The 21,265-nt window shown below is 41.9% G+C and overlaps 1 protein-coding gene across 1 annotated transcript in view; it reads right to left on the bottom strand.

Annotated features, from left to right (window-relative positions):
• Positions 1-21,265, bottom strand: part of AQR (aquarius intron-binding spliceosomal factor) — a 211,628-nt gene that overhangs the window by 10,834 nt on the left and 179,529 nt on the right. Inside the window, exons 31-32 of the mRNA XM_030214054.1 lie at positions 15,232-15,402; positions 7,525-7,610 (exon numbers count right to left, since the gene is read on the bottom strand). Of these exons, the coding sequence (XP_030069914.1) occupies positions 7,525-7,610; positions 15,232-15,402 (257 nt within the window). The remainder of the gene's footprint in view (positions 1-7,524; positions 7,611-15,231; positions 15,403-21,265) is intronic.

The following is a 21,265-nucleotide window of genomic DNA, read 5'->3' as shown; positions in this document are numbered from 1 at the left end:
ATTTTACAGGACCAGGACACTGTACCAGTGACTTCACAGTGAGAATCCTGAAAGGTAACTTTAAAACCATACAAGAACGTAAGACCTTTGAAGTCAGAATGATTGAATATTTTAACACCCAACAGAAAGGACTTAACAAGGATCTGGGGTTCCTAGCCCATTATAAACCATAAAGCTGTATTTCTCTGTTGATCACCCTCCCCTCACCTATCCTGTTAGAATATCAATGATATGCTTTGATGTCCCCATGCATACCTCCTACCCACCCCATCCTCCCACCCTGTCAGACTGTCATAGTAATGCTTGAATGTTTTCACTTATATACACTGTCAGCTAGCACATTTGCCTATTTCCGATCTGACGAAGGGCAACCTTCGAAAGCTAATCAAGAAATGTATTAAGTTATGTCCAATAAAAAAGGTATCATCTTATTTTCTTTTCCATGTTTTATTTTGTTTGATTTCTATTGATAACCTCTAGCACTGATGAAAGCCTCAAGGGCTATCATCCACTCGAGATACTCCAGGAGAACTCCCTGCCATTAAGACTTGTTTTTTTAGGCAGGCCTTTGGTGACCAGTAGTGAGTGCTGTGTCTATATCTACCCCCCCTTTCTCTTTCAAGCTAACTCCCTCCCCTTTGCTTCTTTTTTCCCATTAGGCCTGTGTAGTGCTGGATGCGGTGCTTTCCTATCCAAACTTATGGACTTCCTTTCATTTTGTATTTAAACCGCTTAGATCTGTTCTCAGTCATAGTGGTATAGTAAATTCAAATAAAGAATAAGATAGGTGGTCCTGCCATCTAGCCTGAGGGATACATACAGAGGAAGGCAGACCTTCAAAATCTTGGAACTTGGGGCTCCAAAGTGACAAGGCCCTCTGTAGAAGACAGATGTGAGCCTATGCCCATGGACCACCCCCAGGGTAGCTGCCCTTAATCTCAGTTGCTGGAGGTAATCCCAAGCTCTGGGTGCCTAGGCACAGAATGCTCTCTTCTGAGCCTGGAGCTTGTTCATCTGCTCTTGAGTGAGGAAAACTCTTTCATGGTGTGTCTGGAAATAGAATCCTAGGTATTATGGCTCCTGCACCAGAAGGATGTGACTCTTGGGATAACTGATCACCAGCTCAGCTGTCCCAAAAACTGAGTGACTCATACCGAGGCAGAGCGGAATTCCTCCTCCAAGTTGGCTGAGATTAGCTAGGGATCCAAAAAGGAGGAATGTTGGGACTACGGCCATCATCTTGGAAAACGTCCTGTGTGCCATATCTAACCCAAATGGAAGAGTCCAAAACTGAAAGTGCTTCCCCAGCACACAGAAGTGCAGAAATTGCTTGTGCTCTGGCTGGATTTGAATATGAAAATATGATTCGATTAAGTCCAGAGATGGGCGGATTGACCCCTTTAAGATACAAGATGAGTCAGAAGGAGCCACCTTTCTGGGGCATCATTAAATAGATGGAATAGTGACCCTGAAACTGCTCTCGGGGGAGTGGAGTGGGGGGGACGACAAGCTCTACTACTTCTAGCTGACATAGGCATGATAATGTCTTTTCTACTTGTACTGCAGGTAAGAGTAAACTACTGTTCTGTGCTGTGGGAAAAAAACAATCACCTCTGGCCTGGTGCAAGAGAGGCAAACTGCAGGGAGAAACCATAACTAAAAAAATAAAAGTATCTGAAATAGGCTCAGCAAACGTATTGCGCACAACTCCCAAGACCCCCTGGTCTGAGGATATGAGAGTCCACTCCAGAAGGAAAAGACTGAGTTGGCCTCTTTACCTGCAACACTCCAAGAAGAATCTGCTGATCTTCATTTGGATCCCACTAGGTGAGAAGAGGGCCTGGAGGACCCCTCCCCAGAGCATCTTGCTTCATAAAAGGGCTGTCAATATTGGCCATTCACTTCCAAAGTAACTCAGCTGGCTTCCTGGATTGACAAAATCAACCCCAATCACGAGAGTGATTCCTGCCACCTTAAGATTTTGCTGCTCCAAGAGGATTGTGTTCTAGTTACCTCGAGGAGTAGCCTAATAGTTAGTGCAGTGAACTTAGAACCTGGGGGTTAGATTACCACTGAGGTGTCTTGTGATGCTGGGCAAGTCAGTCAACCCTTTATTGCCCTAGGTACAAAAACAGACTGAGTCCACAAGGGACAGAGAAACTACCTGCATATAATAAATGTAAACTGAGTTGATTGTACCACAGAAAGGCAGTATATCAACTTCATGACCTTTACCCCCTTCTCCAGCTATTCACAAAACACAGCAAACCAGTCCTTGAAGAACAATTTGCTGAGGTGTGTCTTGGAAGTGGAGTCCATTGCTTAATGCTGGAGTTAAGAGTCACCAAAGGGCTCCTACTGCCAAGGTTAAGGAGTCTGAGCACATCTGGGTCAGATCATAGAGAACATCAGAGCTGGGCAGACTGTTGGAAGACAGGGAGTTGCTGCACCCATCAGAGCATAGCCCTAACTACATTGCCCCCTCCTCCCATATGGCAGCATGCAGTGCAAGGGCCACAGACCTGAAAATGTCCTTGAGGGCAGAGCCACCTTCTACTGGGATCGTCATCTTATTGTTCATTGCTATGATCAGAGCAGCGCCTTTAAGCAGAGAAAACAAGGTATCTACATCTGCCCTGGGATGTGGGCACAGACTTCTCATGATCTGGGACTACAAAGAACTAAACCAGGGTCTTCCCACAGAGCTTGATGAAGCAGAAAAAACTTCATGGGCTTTCAATAACCCTGGAGGATGGGGTCTCCCCTCATGGCTCCCACTTGAGAGGCCTCCACAATCTGCAGGGCAGCCACCACTTACTTGATCAGGACAAGGAGTCCATCACACTACACTACAGACTCTGCACCTTCCCTGGGGAAATCTTCACTGCCTCCAAGGTGTCTGGAGTGGCTTGGAGAGGTAGGGTTGAAAACTTTACCCCTGGTTATATGCATAAATGACTCCTATACTCCACCCCAGAGCATGTGCACTCTTCAAGTACATGCCAGATTGCACCAGGCATACTTTTAGGTGTGACATAATTTTTTAAGAGCCCATGTACAAGTGAAAATGGATTATAATGGATCCAGTATGCATATTTTTATATCAAATTTATATCATCTGGTATGAATGTGGGTATTATGTCTCTCTACTGGCATGGTGGTGTGATGTTGCAGCATCATACAGAACTGCCAGTATGTTTGTTTATATGATAGGCATGGTATCAAATTGCCAACTGCCCTAGTTGTGTTGTCAGTGTTCAATCATGAAGGAGTGTAACTTGCACAGTGGCAGATGCAACTCTGACCACCTTATTGGGCACACTGGATGGACTATGTAGGTCTTTATCTGCTGCCATTTACTGTGTTATAAAAAATACTGTCACTGTGTGTTAACTGATTTTCCCCCAAAACTATTCCATTAAAATTTTGATACCACCTTTTTTATTGGACATAACTTAATACATTTCTTGATTAGCTTTCGAAGGTTGCCCTTCTTCGTCAGATTCCGATCTGACGAAGAAGGGCAACCTTCGAAAGCTAATCAAGAAATGTATTAAGTTATGTCCAATAAAAAAGGTATCATCTTATTTTCTTTTCCATGTTTTATTTTGTTTGATTTCTATTGATAACCTTAAGAGTGGACTAACACGGCTACCACACTCCTCTAATTAAAATTTTGTAAACTTACTTCTCTCCTCCTTCCTGGTAAGATCTATTTTTGACCACTTATGGGGTTGGAAAATATGAAAAAGATAAAAATGAGGGTGTAAGGATTATACATTGAGTTCTTTTAAATCTATGCAGCAAGGTAATTCTTCTATGAAGATAATGTGAATTAGTAATGTCATCACTGCTTGGTGCCATCCAGAAGCTTCTTAAAACCTTTCTTCACGTGCGCTGCAGCTCCTGTGTCTCACACAGCATGCCTTGGTTCACTTTTATTCAGTTGTTGAATGGATATATTTTTTTTATTCTTTTCAACCCAACAAATATTGGAAAAAAGTTATACATAAGAGGTTGACAGTATCTGTCTGGAGACAAAAGAACTAAAGTTAATGAAATTGGACCAAATTTGGCATAGCAAACCAGTAAGTTCAAAATGGGCCAGATTGGACATGGAGTTCCAGAGAAATATGCTCCCAAAAAGAATGGTCCGATGCATTTCGGCATTTGTATGGGAGAAGCAGTTCCATCTTCTGCAGCATAGAAACTTAAATACAATGAAACATTGTAATTAGGGAATTGCTCCAAACTGCCTCTACCACATCACTATCCCTGTTGGGTTGGCTTACAGTGGTTCAGATGCGTTTCATTTTCAATCTGCTATTGATTGCTATGTGTACTGCCAACTAACAATGGAGATTCATACCCGTTGCCATGGACACTTTGTGGGTACACTGTAAAAGCCAAACTTTGATATTCCTGACAGTGACATGTAATAGTTTCATATTTTTTCACATAGTTTTGTGTCATTATTATTCTTTCAAGAGGACAAGAAGGGAGTGCCTCAGACCCTTATCCTCCTGCTCAGCTGGTAATAGTAATGATCATAGGGGCAGAGGACGGGACAAAGAATGCAGTACCAGAAGTAGAATGAGTGAATGAGTAGCGGTGAGGGGAAGGACTGCTAGACCAGACTGACAGCACGATTGGCAGTGAGGGAAGGATTGCAAGCCCAGGCCTCAGTTGGAGATGGAAAAATTAATGGAAGAAAAACCACCTCCCTCCTTTTCCACTTTTTCCCTGGCCAAGCCTCTGGAGCTAAAAAGAAAAAAAAAAATGGACTTCTGTGAGACAGCCTCTCTTGCAAAACTGCCTCATAAAATTTATTTAAAAACAGAAAAAAAAAGAAAAAAGCGAAAGCAAAACAGAGAAAGGAAGGCACAAAAGGCTCTAGAGCAGGAAGGAGAGTGGCCTGTGCTCTTACCCTAGTGCAGTTCAGGGGATGTCCGGCACCAATCCGGATGAGTGCAGCCATCAGAGGGGAAGGAAAGTGCAGTCAAGATGCCGTAGGCTGCAGTAGTTGCAACAGTCAGTAGCTCTCCTCCATCCCTGGCTCTGCTTGCCCCAGTTGTGGGGCGGGACAATCTGTAGCAGGTGTGGTGGGCACAAAAAAGGGTCCAGAGTCGGCAGCAGGCTGGTTTGGGACACACACCTCCCCCCCTCCCAAACCAGTTGTAGGCCCTGTTCCTGTGGACATGCAGATTTTGGCAGAAACGGTCACACCTAAAAGTATGCCTGGTGCAATCTGGCATGTACTTGAAGAGTACACATGCTCTGAGATGGAGTATAGGCAGAGTCATGATTTATGCATATATCTTATAAAATGCGTAAGTATGTGCTAGCGGTTGCCACTGCTCTAGAGTAAACAATGTCCACACCTTCAATATGGATGTGATTTCTGCTAGATTTCTGCCACTATTTTACAAAGACCCAGACGTCTATGTGTCTTTATAAAATTGGCATCCGCCTGCCCTAATAAGCTAAGGGCCCTGTTTACTAAGCCATGTTACAGGTGCGTTAGCGTTCTTAACGAATGTTAACTGTATACACGCCTACAATATCCCTATAGGTGCCTACACGGTTTGTGCGCACACTAATTGTAGGCTCGTTAAAAATGCTAACGTGCCTTAGTAAACAGGGCCCTAAGTGCCCTGTTAAAAATTATTCCCAATAAGGGCAATTTACAAATCTGCTCACTCCTCCTGCAGCTTAAAGTTGTGTTTCTGTGCCTATCAGAACCTTTTGCTTTGGCTGTACCTGCTCTTTGCCACTTCTTGTGCAGAAGCTACTGCCATTGGCAATGGGCTAGTCTTCCTAACAGTTGAGCAAGCAGACCAGAATCAACAACACAAACAACAGTGAAGTGATAGAAGTGTAAAGGGCCACAGATGAGGCAACAGAGGAGGCCAAATCTTGGAGGAAGCAAATTTTATTAAAAACCTGACAGCCCATCAGGCACTGCAGGAAGCATCACTGCGTATGTGGTTAATATATCACTGCAACTGTTTGGCCATTACACAATATTTGTACAGCAGTCAAACTTTTGAACCCTGACGCAGGTAATAGCCAAAACACAGGCCATGTTGGGTCTGCAATAAAATTTGCTGCCTCCAAAATTTGGCTTCCTAAAAGTTAAGACAGCTTTTAATCTGACCATCAGCAGTTGCTATAAGACAGACCATAACTCACTCTTACTCAGAAGAACTTCCAGCCTTTGCTGGCCTGAACTACCGAAGCCTTTATCTGGAATATTCTGTTTCCAAGAATGGATCTGGAGTGGAGAAATAACCTAATGACTAAAACAGTAGGCTGAGAACTAGAGAGGCCAGGGCTCATATCCTGACACTTCCTGTAATCTTGGGCAAGTTACTTAACCCTCCATTGCCTCAGGTACAAACAGATTGCAAGCCTTCTGGGAACAGGGAAATACTCACTGTACCTGAATGCAAATTGAGCTGCCACTGAAAAGTTGTCAACTAAAATCCAAAAATCCCACTCTGGCTGACCTGAACTACATGAACTTGGATACGGAAACTACTGCAAATCTGGCCATAGTGAGACTGGACTGCAGAAATCTGGATCTGGAGTATGTTAGTATAACTTAACTGATGTTTTCAAACAGTTAAAAAAAATAACTTAGAAAATACAGAGTTCACCATGGTATGTGTTCTAGTAATGTGTTTATTCATTTTAGGCATTCATATATGTTCACTGATTCTATTTTTATAATGGGAACACTTACCAAGGAGGTAGGTTCAGGCCTACATTAGCAGGACCTTTAGGTACATTCTTCTGATTTTACTGAGACAAAACTACAGAGAAAACTAGTAAAAGCTGAAAAAGAGTGAGCCTGTATGCAGTGTACACCTAACAGTGACATTTGTTTTGGTCTTTAAGCTAAAACAGACTAAGAAAAATATTAAGATTTAATATCTGATGGCTGCTCTCAGTAGTGCAAGAAATCCATCACATGGGAAGTTCCTAGCCTATTCAGCTTACAATTCACATTTGAGCATGGATAGATTAAGCAACTTTCTGGAGGTTACAAAGTGAGTGATAGATGCGAGACTGGAACCCATAACCCCATTTTATCACAGATCTTCAACAGTTTGAGATCAGATTTAACAAATGCATTTTGAACAGATATCTAGAACCAGGTGTTCTAGATGGGATAATAAAAAGATGGACATGAATAACTTAGCTGAGGTAGACAGGGGTCACCTACTAACTCAGCTAGGAGTGCTTCTTGTTGAATTTAGTAGTAGAATTCCTAGCTGGGGGCTAGATGTTTTCAGATTCAAATTCAGACATCCAGAGTTGGAAAAACAGACACTAGACTATACACAGTGATTGTCGAACCTTCACATCAAGCTTAGTATATTTCTAGCTAACTGGGTGTATAGACATACAGTTTAAGAACCAGTAAAACAACATTGCATTGGGGGGGGGGGTCCAATGAATTCACAATTGATCCATCATCTGGAAAGAAAAAAAAAGGCAACAAGGAGAATTTCCTAATACCTGAGATGTCCAACAGCTCTGGTGCGCACAAGTGAAAGTAGAATGTAGTCATTCTGCTGACCTTGGAATCTGTCCACTGTTGTCACCTGCAGGGAAATAAGGGTCTTATTGATAGAAAAAAAACAATGACTCTTTTCCAGTGAGATGGACATATGTGCCACTTAACGACAGCAGAAGTTCCAGTTCTAGCTATGGTAATCAGATATCACAGTGAATCATTTCAAGGCAACCAGAAGCTTGTGCATAGTATATGGACTGTGCAGATAATGGTACATCTGGGGCAAGTAGAAGATTGCACAGGACAGAAAGAAGAAACACAAGGGGAAAGGGAAGTAGGGAAAAGGGTAGAGCATAGAAAATCCAGAGAACAGTACACAGGCTGATAACATACAGGAAGCTATAGGCACCAGCTTTGTGAGTGCTGTTTCTGAGTACTTCAAATATTTTCTCCTGTAGGTTTGTTGATTTGAAATAGAAAGCTCCATGCTGCAGGGATGGAAGGGAGGAAGGTTGGTTTCTATATCATAGTTATTACGTCCATCTCCCTATGTAGCTTATTAGCTGGTTGTCTCTGATCAATGGGCTACAGACGCAGAAGGGGGCTGCTGCTGCAGCCTACTGGCCAGCTGTGTTCAAATGGTAAGCTGAATTAGGAGGGTGGAGTCGCTGTAGTCTATGACAGACCCATTTCCTTCCTGCTGCTATAATGGGGAGTTGAAACAGATTCAGATAACTTTACTGACATGACAGTTTTACATGTGTTGCCAAAGTAATATAGTGGCTATTTTGGCAACTGATGCTTTGATGAGACGAGCCAAGTCATAAGAACATAACCACCATGCCCACTATCCTGCTTCCAACAGTGGCAATCCAGGTGACACGCACTTGGTAGAATCCCAAAGGGTAGTAAGATTTTGCTACTGATCTCAGGGATTTCTAATAGTTTTTCTCATTAGTATCTTAATAGCAGATTACAGACCTTTCCTCTAGGAACATGTCCAAATCTTTTTAAAATCCAGCTATATTAACTGTTCTTACCACATCCTCTGGCAAAAGGCTCCAGACCTTAACTATTCATTGAATGAAAAAATATATTTTCCCATTTGTATTAAAGGTATTATCGTTAAGATGTCTTATAATGATTCTGAGATATACCAAATAAACTTGACCTACCATGTAATTTCATGGAGTGTCCCCTAGTCTTTGTACTTTTTGAAATAGTGATCGATTCATGTTTACCTGTTCTATTCCACTCAGGATTTTGTAGACCTGTCTCTTATCCTCCCCTCAGCCATCTATTTTCCAAGCTGAAGAGCTCTAACCTCTTAAGCCTATCCTCATATGAAAGGAGTTCCATCCCCTTAATCATTTTGATTGCCCTGGTGGAGAAAAGAAACATGAAGATGAGAAAACACAAGAAGTGGCCAGGAACGGATGAGACTAGTTGTGTACACAATCCACTATGCTTTACTTGCCTTTTTATGGACTTGGTAAAAAAGCGTGCTGAGTTGAGCACCCCCATTTTTTTCCCCAAATTGGATCATATGCAGGCAGAAGCATACAAGATGGGGGGGGGGGGGGGGGGGGTATGAAGCAGAAACACAGCACAAGATAGGAGATGGAAGGCACCAATATGTAGGGATTGACAGAAAAATGGCTGGGACACAGTAGGCTGGGGAAAATAAATGGAGCTATGGCATCTGAGATTGAGAACGCCAGCCCCTAAAAGTGAGAAGGGAGAAGAGCCAGAACCAGAATAATGAACAGTTGGATAAATTAAATAACAAGAAACAAGCTGTGTAATATGTTGCCTGAGGATGAATCTAACACAGCTAGGCTTAAAAAAAGATTTAGACAGTTCCTAGAAGAAAACAAATTACCTTAAGGAAAGCCATTGTTTATGCTTGGGAGTTAAACAAGGAAAGGATCTTTGCCTTGTATCCCAAGACTGGCCACTGACAAGAGATGGATGTTGGGCTCAATAGGCTTTTGGTTTAACTCGGCATGACATATCATGCTGTGAATCACATATTAGTTCTAGGCAATTCATAATTTAACATAAGAAATATGGTTCAGGTCCATGTGCTGGACCTAAACCATAATACTGCTAAGTGTTTTTCTGATATTTGATTCTTAATTTATCAACTTTCTGGCTACAGGTTTAGTTACCTGATATATCTATTCTCTAGACTTAATTGCTTATTGCTTAATTAATTTGTCCTGTGAAACTGTATTGTGGTGTACTTCTCTGATGCCTAACCCAGACCCCCAAAAAGATAAACAACAACAAAACAAACTCTCTCCCTTTCTGCCTAGCTATAATAGAAAGGATAGGCTTTTCAAACTGTTTCTTGTCCTTCACCCTGCTAACACTTGCCGTAGTATTCTAACTTTGGCTACTATACTGTGGACTATCTCTGCCAGGTTTATTTTCCATTGCCAGTCGTAGGTAAAAAAGCAGCTTTAGTCTTACAACTGGTTTCATTTGCATTTACATTGATGAAACTGCTATAATTCTTGGGAATATTTGCATTTGAAGGAAAAAAGTTATTTTCTAGTTGAATTTGATTGTTTTATCAAACTGAATTTGATTGTTTGATCAAACTTGTCATTGCTTGCCCCTCCTAGAGAACATTTTTGATACAGGATTTGGCTGACTCACCTACCCTTCCCCACAACCCAACCTCTCCAGAGTTCTCTACTCATATATAGACAATCCAGAAATCATTACCATTACTCCTCAGTCATACACAGGCAACCTTGCAGACTATTAACCCTATCATAGTACACTTGTTGATACCCATTCCAACCAATCAAGGTAACTTTTATTCTGTGTAATAATTGTGGTGCTTTAGTTTCAAGCCACACCATCTGGAGGCTTAAGGCTTGTCCTATCTGTCTTCAGTTTGCTAAAGGAGCTCTGCAAAATAAAGCAGGAATTGGAAGCAATTAAAGCAGCTTCTATCACTGCACAGAATCATACCAATTTCTCACCACTGCCTCAAAGAATAAAACCCCCTAAGAATAGATGGATCACATAAGGCTCAGGTACACTAAGACATGTGGCACAGAAGCATCACCCTCACAATTGTTGCCCCTACAGAATTCTTTCGCCGTATTACAGCACTGTGATACGCCAGAAAATAGAACTGAGGCCCAGCAACGTGAAATGCCTTCAAGGCTCCTCAGCTACCAGGAGTACTAGGCAAATATTGACTATAATCAGAGAAGAAACTAAGGAGTCTAATAATGATGGTGTTATCCACCTGGCAACAAATGACCTGGTCAATAATACCTCACTTGCAGTGCAGAGAGCTCTTCAGGAGCTGGGGGAAGGGTTAAAACATTTGGTACAAACTAGTTTCTTCTGAAGTACTTACTACCTACTTTTGGAAAGGGAGAGAAAATTACAAAATACTGAGAATTTCAATAGGTGATCAAAGCCTGGTGTCATCAAGAAGGTTTTAGGTACACAGGAGGATGGGGCAATACATGGAAAACAAAAGACTATATTGCAATAATGGGCTGCATCTCACTGTGGCAGGAAAAAGAATCCTTGGTGAGAAATTCAGACAATATGTTTCTAGGTGTTTAAAGTAGAAGGTGGGGGTGGCATATGGAGGCAGGTCACTTTCAGTGGTCACCCCCAGCTAAAGACAAGATGTGACAGTAGAAAAGAAAGTAATGAAAACAACAATCTTAAAAAATCACTTCTTACCAACACAGCAGGAAGTGAGACCAAACAAAAAACTTAACAGAAGATGACACTGCCACTAAAATATAGCTGGAAAGCGATGACCACAAATGTTCACCGTCTAAACAACAAAGTTCAAGATCTGCAAGCCCTGATGTTAGAGGAAGACTTAGACATTGTTGCTATCATGGAAACATGGTTCAATGATTCTCATGAATGGGATGGAAACATACTAGGCTACAATCTATTTAGAAAGGACAGAGATGGTTGAAAAGGTGGAGAAGTAGATCTGTATATGAGAAACAATATCACAGTGACTGAATACCAGGTGCATGGGGAAAGGACGAAGTGGATGGATCACCTTAAAAAGAGATGATGGAACCTCTTGTCCACATGGGTATTGTCTATAGACCTCTGAAACAATTGGAAGAACTAGATAAAGATGTGGTTACAGATATCCAAAAGTTGGGAAAGAAAAGAGAGGTGCTGATGCTGGGAGATTTCAATCTGCCGGATGCGGATTGGAAAGTTCCATCTGCGGAATCGGAAAGAAGTACAGAAATCATGAATGACTTTCAAACTGCTCAGATAAATGGTGACAGAACCCAGAATCTGGTGATCACAGATGGGGAAAGTGTGTCTAATGTCTGAATGGATGCCCACCTAGGCAGAAGTGATCATCAAACAGTTTGGTCTGATATAACAGCTAAAGGGGAAAGCAGCCACTCAAAACAAAGTCTTGGATTTCAAACATGCTGATTTTTAGTAAAATGTGCGAATACCTGAAGAAAGAGCTGATGGGCTGGGAAGACACACAGGAAGTGGCTACTAACCTTTATGTAAGGAGAATAAATAAAAGCAAGAGAAAAGGAAACAGATGTTTTTCTTCAAGCAAGTAGCTGAAAAAATAAAGGCTAAAGAGTTGGAGTTCATGAAATACAGAAAAACTCAAGAAAAGGAACACAGAGGAATACCGGATGAAACTGAAAGAAGTCAAGAGAGATATACATATGGCGAAAGCACAAGCAGAAGAACAAATGGCTAGAAATGTACGGAGGGGTGACAAGAACATTTTAAGGTATACTACTGAAAGGAGGAAGACTAAAAATGGAATTGTGAGATAAAGATGCTGTGAACTGCTATGTGGATAATGATGAGGAAAAAGCAAATGTGCTAAATACGTCTGTTCTGCGTTCATGGAAGAAAATTCTGGAGAAGGACCACGATTGACTGGCAAAGGTACATTTGAGAATGGAGTGGATATAGCACTATTCACGGAAGAAAGTGTTTATGAACAACTTGAAAATTTAAAGATGGTCCAAACCATGGGACCAGACGAAATCTATTCCAGGATATTGAGGGAAATCAGAGAGGTTCAGGCGGGTCCTGTTAAAAATTTGCTTAATAAATCCTTGGAGATGGGGGAGGTTCCATGGAACTGGAGAATGCAGATGTGGTCCCTCTTCACAAAAGTGGTGATAACAGAAGCAGCTGGAAACTATAGGCCGGTAAGCCTGGTTATTGAAAAAACAATGGAAGCGATGCTGAAGGAAAGGATAGTGAGTTTGGAATCCAATAGATTACAAGATCTGAGACAACATGATTTTACCAAAGGGAAATCATGCCAAACAAATCAGATTGAATTCTTTTGTCTGGGTGACCAGAGAACTGGATCAAGGATATGCGCTAGATGTAATCCACTTAGATCTCAGCAAAGCCTTTGACATGGTTCCTCATAGGAGGTTCTTGAATAAACCTGACAGGCTGAAGTTATGACCCAAAGTCGTGAACTGGATTAGGAACTGGTTGACAAACATCAGAGGGTGGTGGTTAATGGAAATCACTCAGAGGAAGAAAAGGTGAGTAGTGGTGTGCCTCAAGGATTGGTGCTGGGGCCGATTCTGTTCAATTGCAAAAAGGGTTAGAAGGTAAGGTTTGCCTTTTTGCGGATTATATATTTTGAATCAGCTTGTGTTTTCAGGATGATACCAAGATTTGTAATAGAGTGGTCAGCCCCGAGGGAGTGAAAAACATGAAAAAGGATTTGCAAAAGTTAGAACAATTGTCTAATGTTTGGCAATTAAAATTCAATTAAGAGAAGTGCAGAGTGATACACTTAAGAAGTAAAAATCCAAGGGAGATGTATAAGTTAGGTGGTGAGAGGCTGATATGCACAGACAGGGAGAGGGACCTTGGGGTGATAGTATCTGAAGACAACGAAACAGTGTGACAAGAGAGTGGCCGTTGCCAGAAGGATGCCAGGCTGTATAGAGGTGTAGACCAAATCACACAATTCAGACCTTATTCACCCATAAACAAGTGACACCTTGAAATGCTAAAGTGAAATGTAATAAGTCCAAGGAATACTTCTCAACATAATTTTTTTCAAATGATTTTTTAAGACAGTAGATTTGAAAAGACCTCATCAAACTGGTGCCAATAATTCTACAAGTATGTAGATTTTCTAGTATAATCACTTGAATTGGCAACCAATCAAAAAGTCATCATCTGTCAGAAAAACCAGCTTATTCTGATCATTCTACCAAAGGCCAACATTTGGCCTGTTTGATATTTTCTGCTTAACAAAAATCTATAGCCAGATGAAACAAAAGTGACGACAGTATACAGCATTGTCATACACCAGTGACGATACTGAAGAAGTCTCTGGTGCCGGTGTCTGTTTTTAAACAGCAACTGGACATCTTGCGGGCCCAGTTCCCTTTTCATTAGGTGCGTTCCTCATTGCTATACTTAGGAGTTTATATGGGGGGCGGGGGCATGTAGTAGCCTTTACAATTTGAATTATAAGCCACTCCTCCACCAGATCATTCGGGATCTTGAAGTTTGGTCTAAATTGATAGTTTCTTGGTTGGATGACCTTGTCTCACTTATTATATCTGTGGACCGTACTGATCTATGCTAGGGAAGTAGATGCAGCATGTCCTGCATCGATTTAGGTGTGGGGTCCGTGAGTGGCACCCCAGGTGATATGGTTGGGATAGAGGAAGGGGGGCCTGGCGGTTCCTAATATTCGCAAGTATTACTATGCTGCTCAGCTACATGCTATTTTGGCTTGGCAAGACCAGGAAATTAAGCAGTGGGTGGAGTTGGAACAGGAGGGTTTGGAAGATATTCCTCTAATGAATCTTCCTCAACGGCCCCAGGGTGTAGACCGTGGGGGACCCTTCTGAGCTCTTACTATGAAGATTTGGAAAGCGGTCCAGTGGGGGGGGGGGGGGGGGGGGGGGGGGGGGGTGCTTTTGGAGTGTCACCGTTGTTCCTGGTACACACATCTGCTATACAATGTGGAATTAGCTCCTGGGCACTGGGAAAGACAGAGATTGGTATGTCTGGGCCAATTTTTTGACTCTGAGTGGAGAAAGGTGAGGGCGTTTGGGGAACTACAACAGAGATGTGGGTTGTCGGGATGTTTCCCCTGACAGCAGGTTAAACACTATGTGAGTGGGGCTCCACTTCTACTGGATCTATGAAAAGGCCAGGGGCTCCTTGAGAGACATTTGGGGCCCATGGTTCAGAAAAGAGGGGGGGGGGAGGCTAATAAACATAGACATACATTGCAATGGGAGACTGATCTGGGTTGGGTATTGAGTACGGAGGAATGGGAGGAGATATGGCAGTGTATTCTCTACTCTCATTGTTGAGAATGGTTATAAAGTGCTTTTGTGCCGGTACTACACACCTGCTCGATTTGCATGTATGAGTGTGGATGCACTGATGTTTGCTGAGGTTGTGGTTGGCAGGGTACTTATTGTCATATGTAATGGGACTGCCTATAGTTGCAACCTTTTTGGAAGGTGGTATTCTGCATACTTTCTCAAATGTTACAGATGAACATCACACCTAGAATAGAACTTGAGCTTCTGAATTGGAGACTTCTCCAGCTGGACGATAAAGGTGGGAATAAGAAAAGTGAAGGGGTACATTTGAAGAAGGTAACAGGATAGAGAAGTAAATGGGTGGTCAAGAATAAATAAAGTCTACGATAGACTCACTTTGTTTGGACGTCCAATGAGAGGGTTACTTCCACAACGTTGATTTATGACATCACGGATGAGATGCTTCTGGCCATTGTACGTGGTCAAGATGCTGATCTTCTCTGCAGCGTAGCCCAGCAGACGCATATACATAAAAACTGCCACAATATACTCTGCCTCTCCCAGATTCTGCAAAAAAAAAAGAAAAAGTACTTCATTCATACATGAATATAAGAACTTTGAAAAAGCTATATTGGGTCAGACCAAAGATCCATCTAGCTTCTAACAATAGCAAATCTATGTTGAAAGTACCTGGCAGAATCCCCAAAAGTTGCAAGATTCCATGTACCAACCCCTGCAATAAGTAGTGCCCTTCCTGTGTCTACCTTAATAGCTGTTCATGGATTTTTTCTTAACTTGTCCAAATCTTTTTTTCAGAGTTTTGTAAAAAATGTCAGAAAAGAGGAGGGGAATCATGCTTAAAGTATATGTGATTTTAGGCACGATCATCATTTTGATGGCATCAAGCCTGCCTCACCAAGTCAAGTTAAGTGGGGACCAGGACAAGAGAGAGTGCTTAACTTTGGCAATGATGTTATCAGAATTAATCTGGATTGTGGTAGGGAGATCCCGGTCAAAAAAGACACCCAAGTATTTAATAGAGGAAGCTACCGATTTAAGGGGATAACCTGGAATGGTGAATGGAGTGCATGCATCATTTAAGGGCATCAGCTTGGTTTTATCCCGATTAATCTTATAGCCAGATAACTCCGAAAAACGGGGAACCAACGTAATAAATGCATTCATGGAGGCCTGAGGTACGCTAACTGATTTTAGCACATCCTCTGGCAACAAGTTCCAGTGCTTAACTATTCATTGAATGAAAAAAATATTGCTGGAAGCTTGTGTGGTCTTCTTCCCTTGAGTGAGGCTCTAGACATCATACTTCAAAACATTCATGGTGCTTAGCATGTATTTGATTTTAACACATCAGACACACTGTCCCGCTGCATACAGCTGTCTCAAAGGCATATTATATCTTCAAAATGTATTAATTTTGTGCATACCAAGACAGTAATGAATTTGAAATTTAGTTCATGCCTTTCTAGTAGTAGCTCAAGGTGAGATACATTTCAGTTCAGTAGGTATTTTCCTTTCCCCAGAAGGCTCATAATCTTAGCCCTTCATTGCTTCAGATACAAACTAAGTGACTTGTTCAAGGTTACAATCTGCATCAACAGGGTGAACCCTCCTCTTAAGCCAAGGTATTCAAGTATGATCTCAATCTCTCAAACGAATTGTTTATGTTCAATTTAGCATTTACACAGTGCCAAAAAGGGTTTTCTTCTGGAGCTCATGGTATGTAATGTGTATAGGTAACATATCAAGATGCATTTGAGATCAGATCGCTAGCAACCAATCCAATTGAAAATGCCACTCTAAGGAATATGTAATGTGTTATTAAAGAGGAAATATCATGTAAAAGGAACAGCAGCCTTCTATTAGGGTTATAAAACAGGGCCTATGTATTTGTGCCAGCTCTTAGAAAGAGCCAAGAAGAATGTTACTGTACTTGACTCTTAATGAATTGGGGATTGATGTCTAGCACTAGCAGAAGTGCAAGAAGCCCAGAACTCATTACTTGCCAAGTCAGGATGGCACAGTTCACACGCTTGGGAGATCAGTTTTCAATTGATGTCATGTGCTTTTGTATGATGCAAATACACTTTTCCTACAATAAGATGAACAAACAACTACTCCCGATTCATGTTGTTATTTTAAGAGAAAATTTTTTAAAGAGATTATTCCCATGTTTGAGAACTACACATGACAAGCAGTAATATTCACCCTGCAGAGTCAAACTTTTTAAGATAAATCTCTGGGTGATGCCATATGTGATGTATAAACTGACTGCTTTCAGAAGCTCTGGGGAGAACAGGGTTGCTGCCAACTGGTATACTGGAAGGTCTATCATAGTGTCATTTTTAAATTTCAAATAATTTTTTTTTATTTTTAGAAACATAAAGAAATGAACAGTACAGAATATTGATACAGGAATCAAATAGCTTTGTATGTCATAAAAACAAGCCAGACAATAAAGCCAGACAATAAGGCGGCAATATAAAAAACAAACATTGTCATATTTAAAGGAACCAACAATGAGAATATCAAGAAAATAAACCAATGAGAAATAGATACAAATCCCAGACACAGTTTCCAGTAGACCAGGGAGGGAAGTGTTATCTCAATCCATTAAGTTCCCAGTATCATTTTTGACTGGCATTTTTGTTACTGCTTGTATTTTTTATATTGCATATAACTTAAACTAAGGAGGAAATATTCAAACTGCCTGCATTGTTTCAAAATCTGCAGATACTCTTTAGACACAGCTTTGAACTAACACATACTTCAGTTTTGATTATGTGTCCGTGTTCCAGAAGGAGACTCTCTATACATTCTGGATTGAAGTTCTCGGGACGTTCTGCAACCACAGATCATCATGAAAGAAGAGGGCAAGATGACAGCCCTTAAGGACGTGGGAGATGGGCCTGGCTCTCAGAACAGGTCTTGCAGGATTACAAGTAAGAAATTTTATCTACTACTACTTATCATTTCTATAGCGCTACTAGACTTATGTATCAAGGCAACAGTGAATGGGTGGACAGTTTGAAATGTCTATATGCGAATACCAGGAGCCTAAGAAATAAGATGGGAGAGTTAGAATATATTGCACTAAATGAAAAATTAGATATAATAGGCATCTCTGAGACCTGGTGGAAGGAGGATAACCAGTGGGACACTGTCATAATGGGGTACAAATTATATCGTAGTGATAGGGCGGATCAAATTCGTGGAGGGGTAGCATTGTATATTAACGAGAGCCTTGAATCAAATAGATTGAAAATTCTTCAGGAAACAAAACACTTCTTGGAATCACTGTGGATTGAAATTCCATGTGTAAAGGGGAAAAGGATAGTGATAGGAGTGTACTACCGTCCGCCTGGCCAGAATGAACAGATGGACGCAGAAAGGAAATTAGGGACACAAACAAACTGGGCAACACAATAATAATGGGTGATTTCAATTACCCCGATATTGACTGGGTAAATGTAACACCGGGGCACGCTAGGGAGGTAAAATTCCTTGATGAAATCAAGGACAGCTTTATGGAGCAGCTGGTACAGGAGCCGAGAAGAAGGAAAAATTCTAGACCTAGTCCTTAGTGGAGCGCATGATCTGGTGCGGGAGGTAATGGTGCTGGGGCCGCTTGATAACAGTGATCATAATATGATCAGATTTGATATTAGCTTTGAAGTATACATAGAGGGGCATAATCGAACGCCTATCTCCATGGGCGTCTATGTCCGAAAATGGGTATTTGAAGAGGAGGGACAGACTGTATTATCGAAAAAGATGGGCGTCCATCTTTCATTTCAAAAATACAGTTTGGATGGACCAAATGCCATGGATTTGGTCCCTTCTGAGATGGGCGTTTTTTTTTTTTTTTAGCGATAATGGAAACTAAAAACGCCCAACTCAGAAACATCATGAGCCAAGCCATTTGGTCGTGGGAGGGACAAATGTACAACACTACCATAGCTCTTAGGGGTGAAGGGGGCAACTACATGTGGGTAAAGTGGGTTTTACAGGCCTCCCATTTACCACCACAAGTGTTACGGGTGGGGGGGGGGGGGGGGGGGGGGGGATGGGCCTGGGTCTGCCTGCCTGAAGTGCACTGCAGTACCCACACGAGTACTCCAGGGACAGGACCTGTTGCTGGTGTATAACCTTGGCACAGCAGTTCACACCTGAAGACTAATCTCACTGAAAACGTCCTTTATTTGAATAAGCACCTTTACTCACAGTTAACTGCAGATCAGAGGTTGTGCCCCACTGGCAACGAGTCTCGCTGGTACTGAGATTAGCAGTAGGTCCCAGCTGGCAGAATGGTATACAATGCCCTCTTTCAGCAACATTCAAGGTAAGAACTAAGTGCTGTAACGTGGCTAACACATGAAAGGGATCTAAATGTGTCTTACACAAATGGCCACTACCTCATGGACTACCGGAAACAAAACAGGGCACACTATGACCCAGTAAGCAGAGGGAAAAGCACCATGGGAGTAGAGCCTACCAACTACCAACATTGTGAGCATTTAAGACAAGCTAGTGGAATCACAGAGCCCAATACCCTACACCCACCACAATGCATTGCTGATGTGACTCTGCAGTGCCCTTAACAGAAAAGATGTCACACTCACCCGAGACCCACATCAGAACCAGGGAAAGGCTGTCAGAGGCTAGAACACATTCTGCTGTTATGGAGGTGTGTACGGCATTTGAGGCTGGCATACAGGCTGGCAAAAAATGTTAGTAAAGTGGGTTTTGTTTGGTGGGAGGGGGTTAGTGACCACTGGGAGAATCAGGGGAGGTCATCCCTGATTCCCTCTGGTGGTCATCTGTCAGTTGGGGCACTTTTTTGGGACTTGGACCTGAAAAAAAAGGGTCCAAATAAAGCGGACCAAATTCTCGTCAAAAACGCCCTTCTTGTTTCGATTATCAGCTATGGACGCCCATCTCTCCTCGGCCGATAACCACGCCCCAGTCCCGCCTTCACCACGCCTCCGACACGCCCCATCAACTTTGTCCGTTTCCGCGACGGAGTGCAGTTGAAGATACCCAAGATCGGCTTTCGATTATACCGATTTGGGCGCCCATGGGAGAAAGATGCCCATCTCCCGATTTGGGTCGAAATATGGGCGGATAGTAAATCAAATATGTTAGCGTTTAACTTTAAAAAAGGAGACTATGATAAAATGAGAAGAACGGTGAAAAAAAACTTAGAGGAGCGGCTGCGAGGGTCAAAAATTTACATCAGGCGTGGATGCTGTTCAAAAACACCATCCTGGAAGCCCAGGTCAAATATAGGACAGAAGACCAAACGACAGCCGGTGTGGATAAAAAGTGAGGTGAAGGAAGCTATTAGAGCTAAAAGAAAATCTTCAGAAAATGTAAGAAGGAACCGATTGAAAATAATAAGAAGCATAAGGAATGTCAAGTCAAATGCAAAGCGCTCATAAGGAAGGCTAAGAGGGACTTCGAAAAAAAAAATTGCATAGGAGGCAAAAACACATAGTAAATTTTTTTTTTTTAAGGTATATTAAAAGCAGGAAGCCGGCAAAAGAATTGGTTGGACCACTAGATGACTGAGGAGTAAAAGGGGCGATCAGGGAAGACAAAGCCGTAGCGGACAGAATAAATGAATTCTTTGCTTCGGTCTTCACTGAGGAAGATTTGGGTGGGATACCAGTGCCAGAAATGGTATTCGAAGCTGATGAGTCGGAGAAACTTAATGAATTCTCTGTAAACCTGGAGGATGTAATGGGGCAGTTCTACAAACTGAAGAGTAGCAAATCTCCTGGACCGGATGGTATTCATCCCAGAGTACTGATAGAACTGAAAAACGAGCTTGCGGAGCTATTGTTAGTAATACATAATTTATCCTTAAAATTGAGCGTGGTACTGGAAGATTGGAGGCTGGCCAATGTAACGCCGATTTTTCAAAAAGGTTCCAGAGGAGATCCGGGAAATTATAGACCGGTGAGTCTGACATCGGTGCCGGACAAAATGATCAGGACATATATAGCTGTTCACCAGTTACCAAATATAAAACTGTTTGTTTTTTTAATTTCTTTTTTTATTTCAGGGCTCTCTCTCTTCTCCCAGGCTGAAACTGAAGCAACAACCAGCAACAACTGCAGGGTAATTTCAAACTCCAGGCCAATCAGAACCCAAAACAGTCAAGTTTCAAATAAAAACTGGTTATATCACTACAGGCACTTCCTATTTATCTGTGTCCCAACTAAAAGAAAGAGAAGTCAGTCTTCTGTAACAGCTTTAAGCATAAACATGCACCATCTGCTGGCCAAATTGGAGAAATATATTTCAGAACATAATCAATACAGGAAAATATCCAATACATTTTACAGGCTTAAAACACACTGTTTCTTCACACTAGTAAACTATGGAATTCAATACCTGAGCAAATACA

The sequence above is a fragment of the Microcaecilia unicolor genome, chromosome 9 (genome assembly GCF_901765095.1).
Source record: "Microcaecilia unicolor chromosome 9, aMicUni1.1, whole genome shotgun sequence".
NCBI lineage: Eukaryota > Metazoa > Chordata > Amphibia > Gymnophiona > Siphonopidae > Microcaecilia > Microcaecilia unicolor.
The sequence above is the reverse complement of the archived record's forward strand: the minus strand, read 5'-3'. Positions and strand labels throughout refer to the sequence as shown.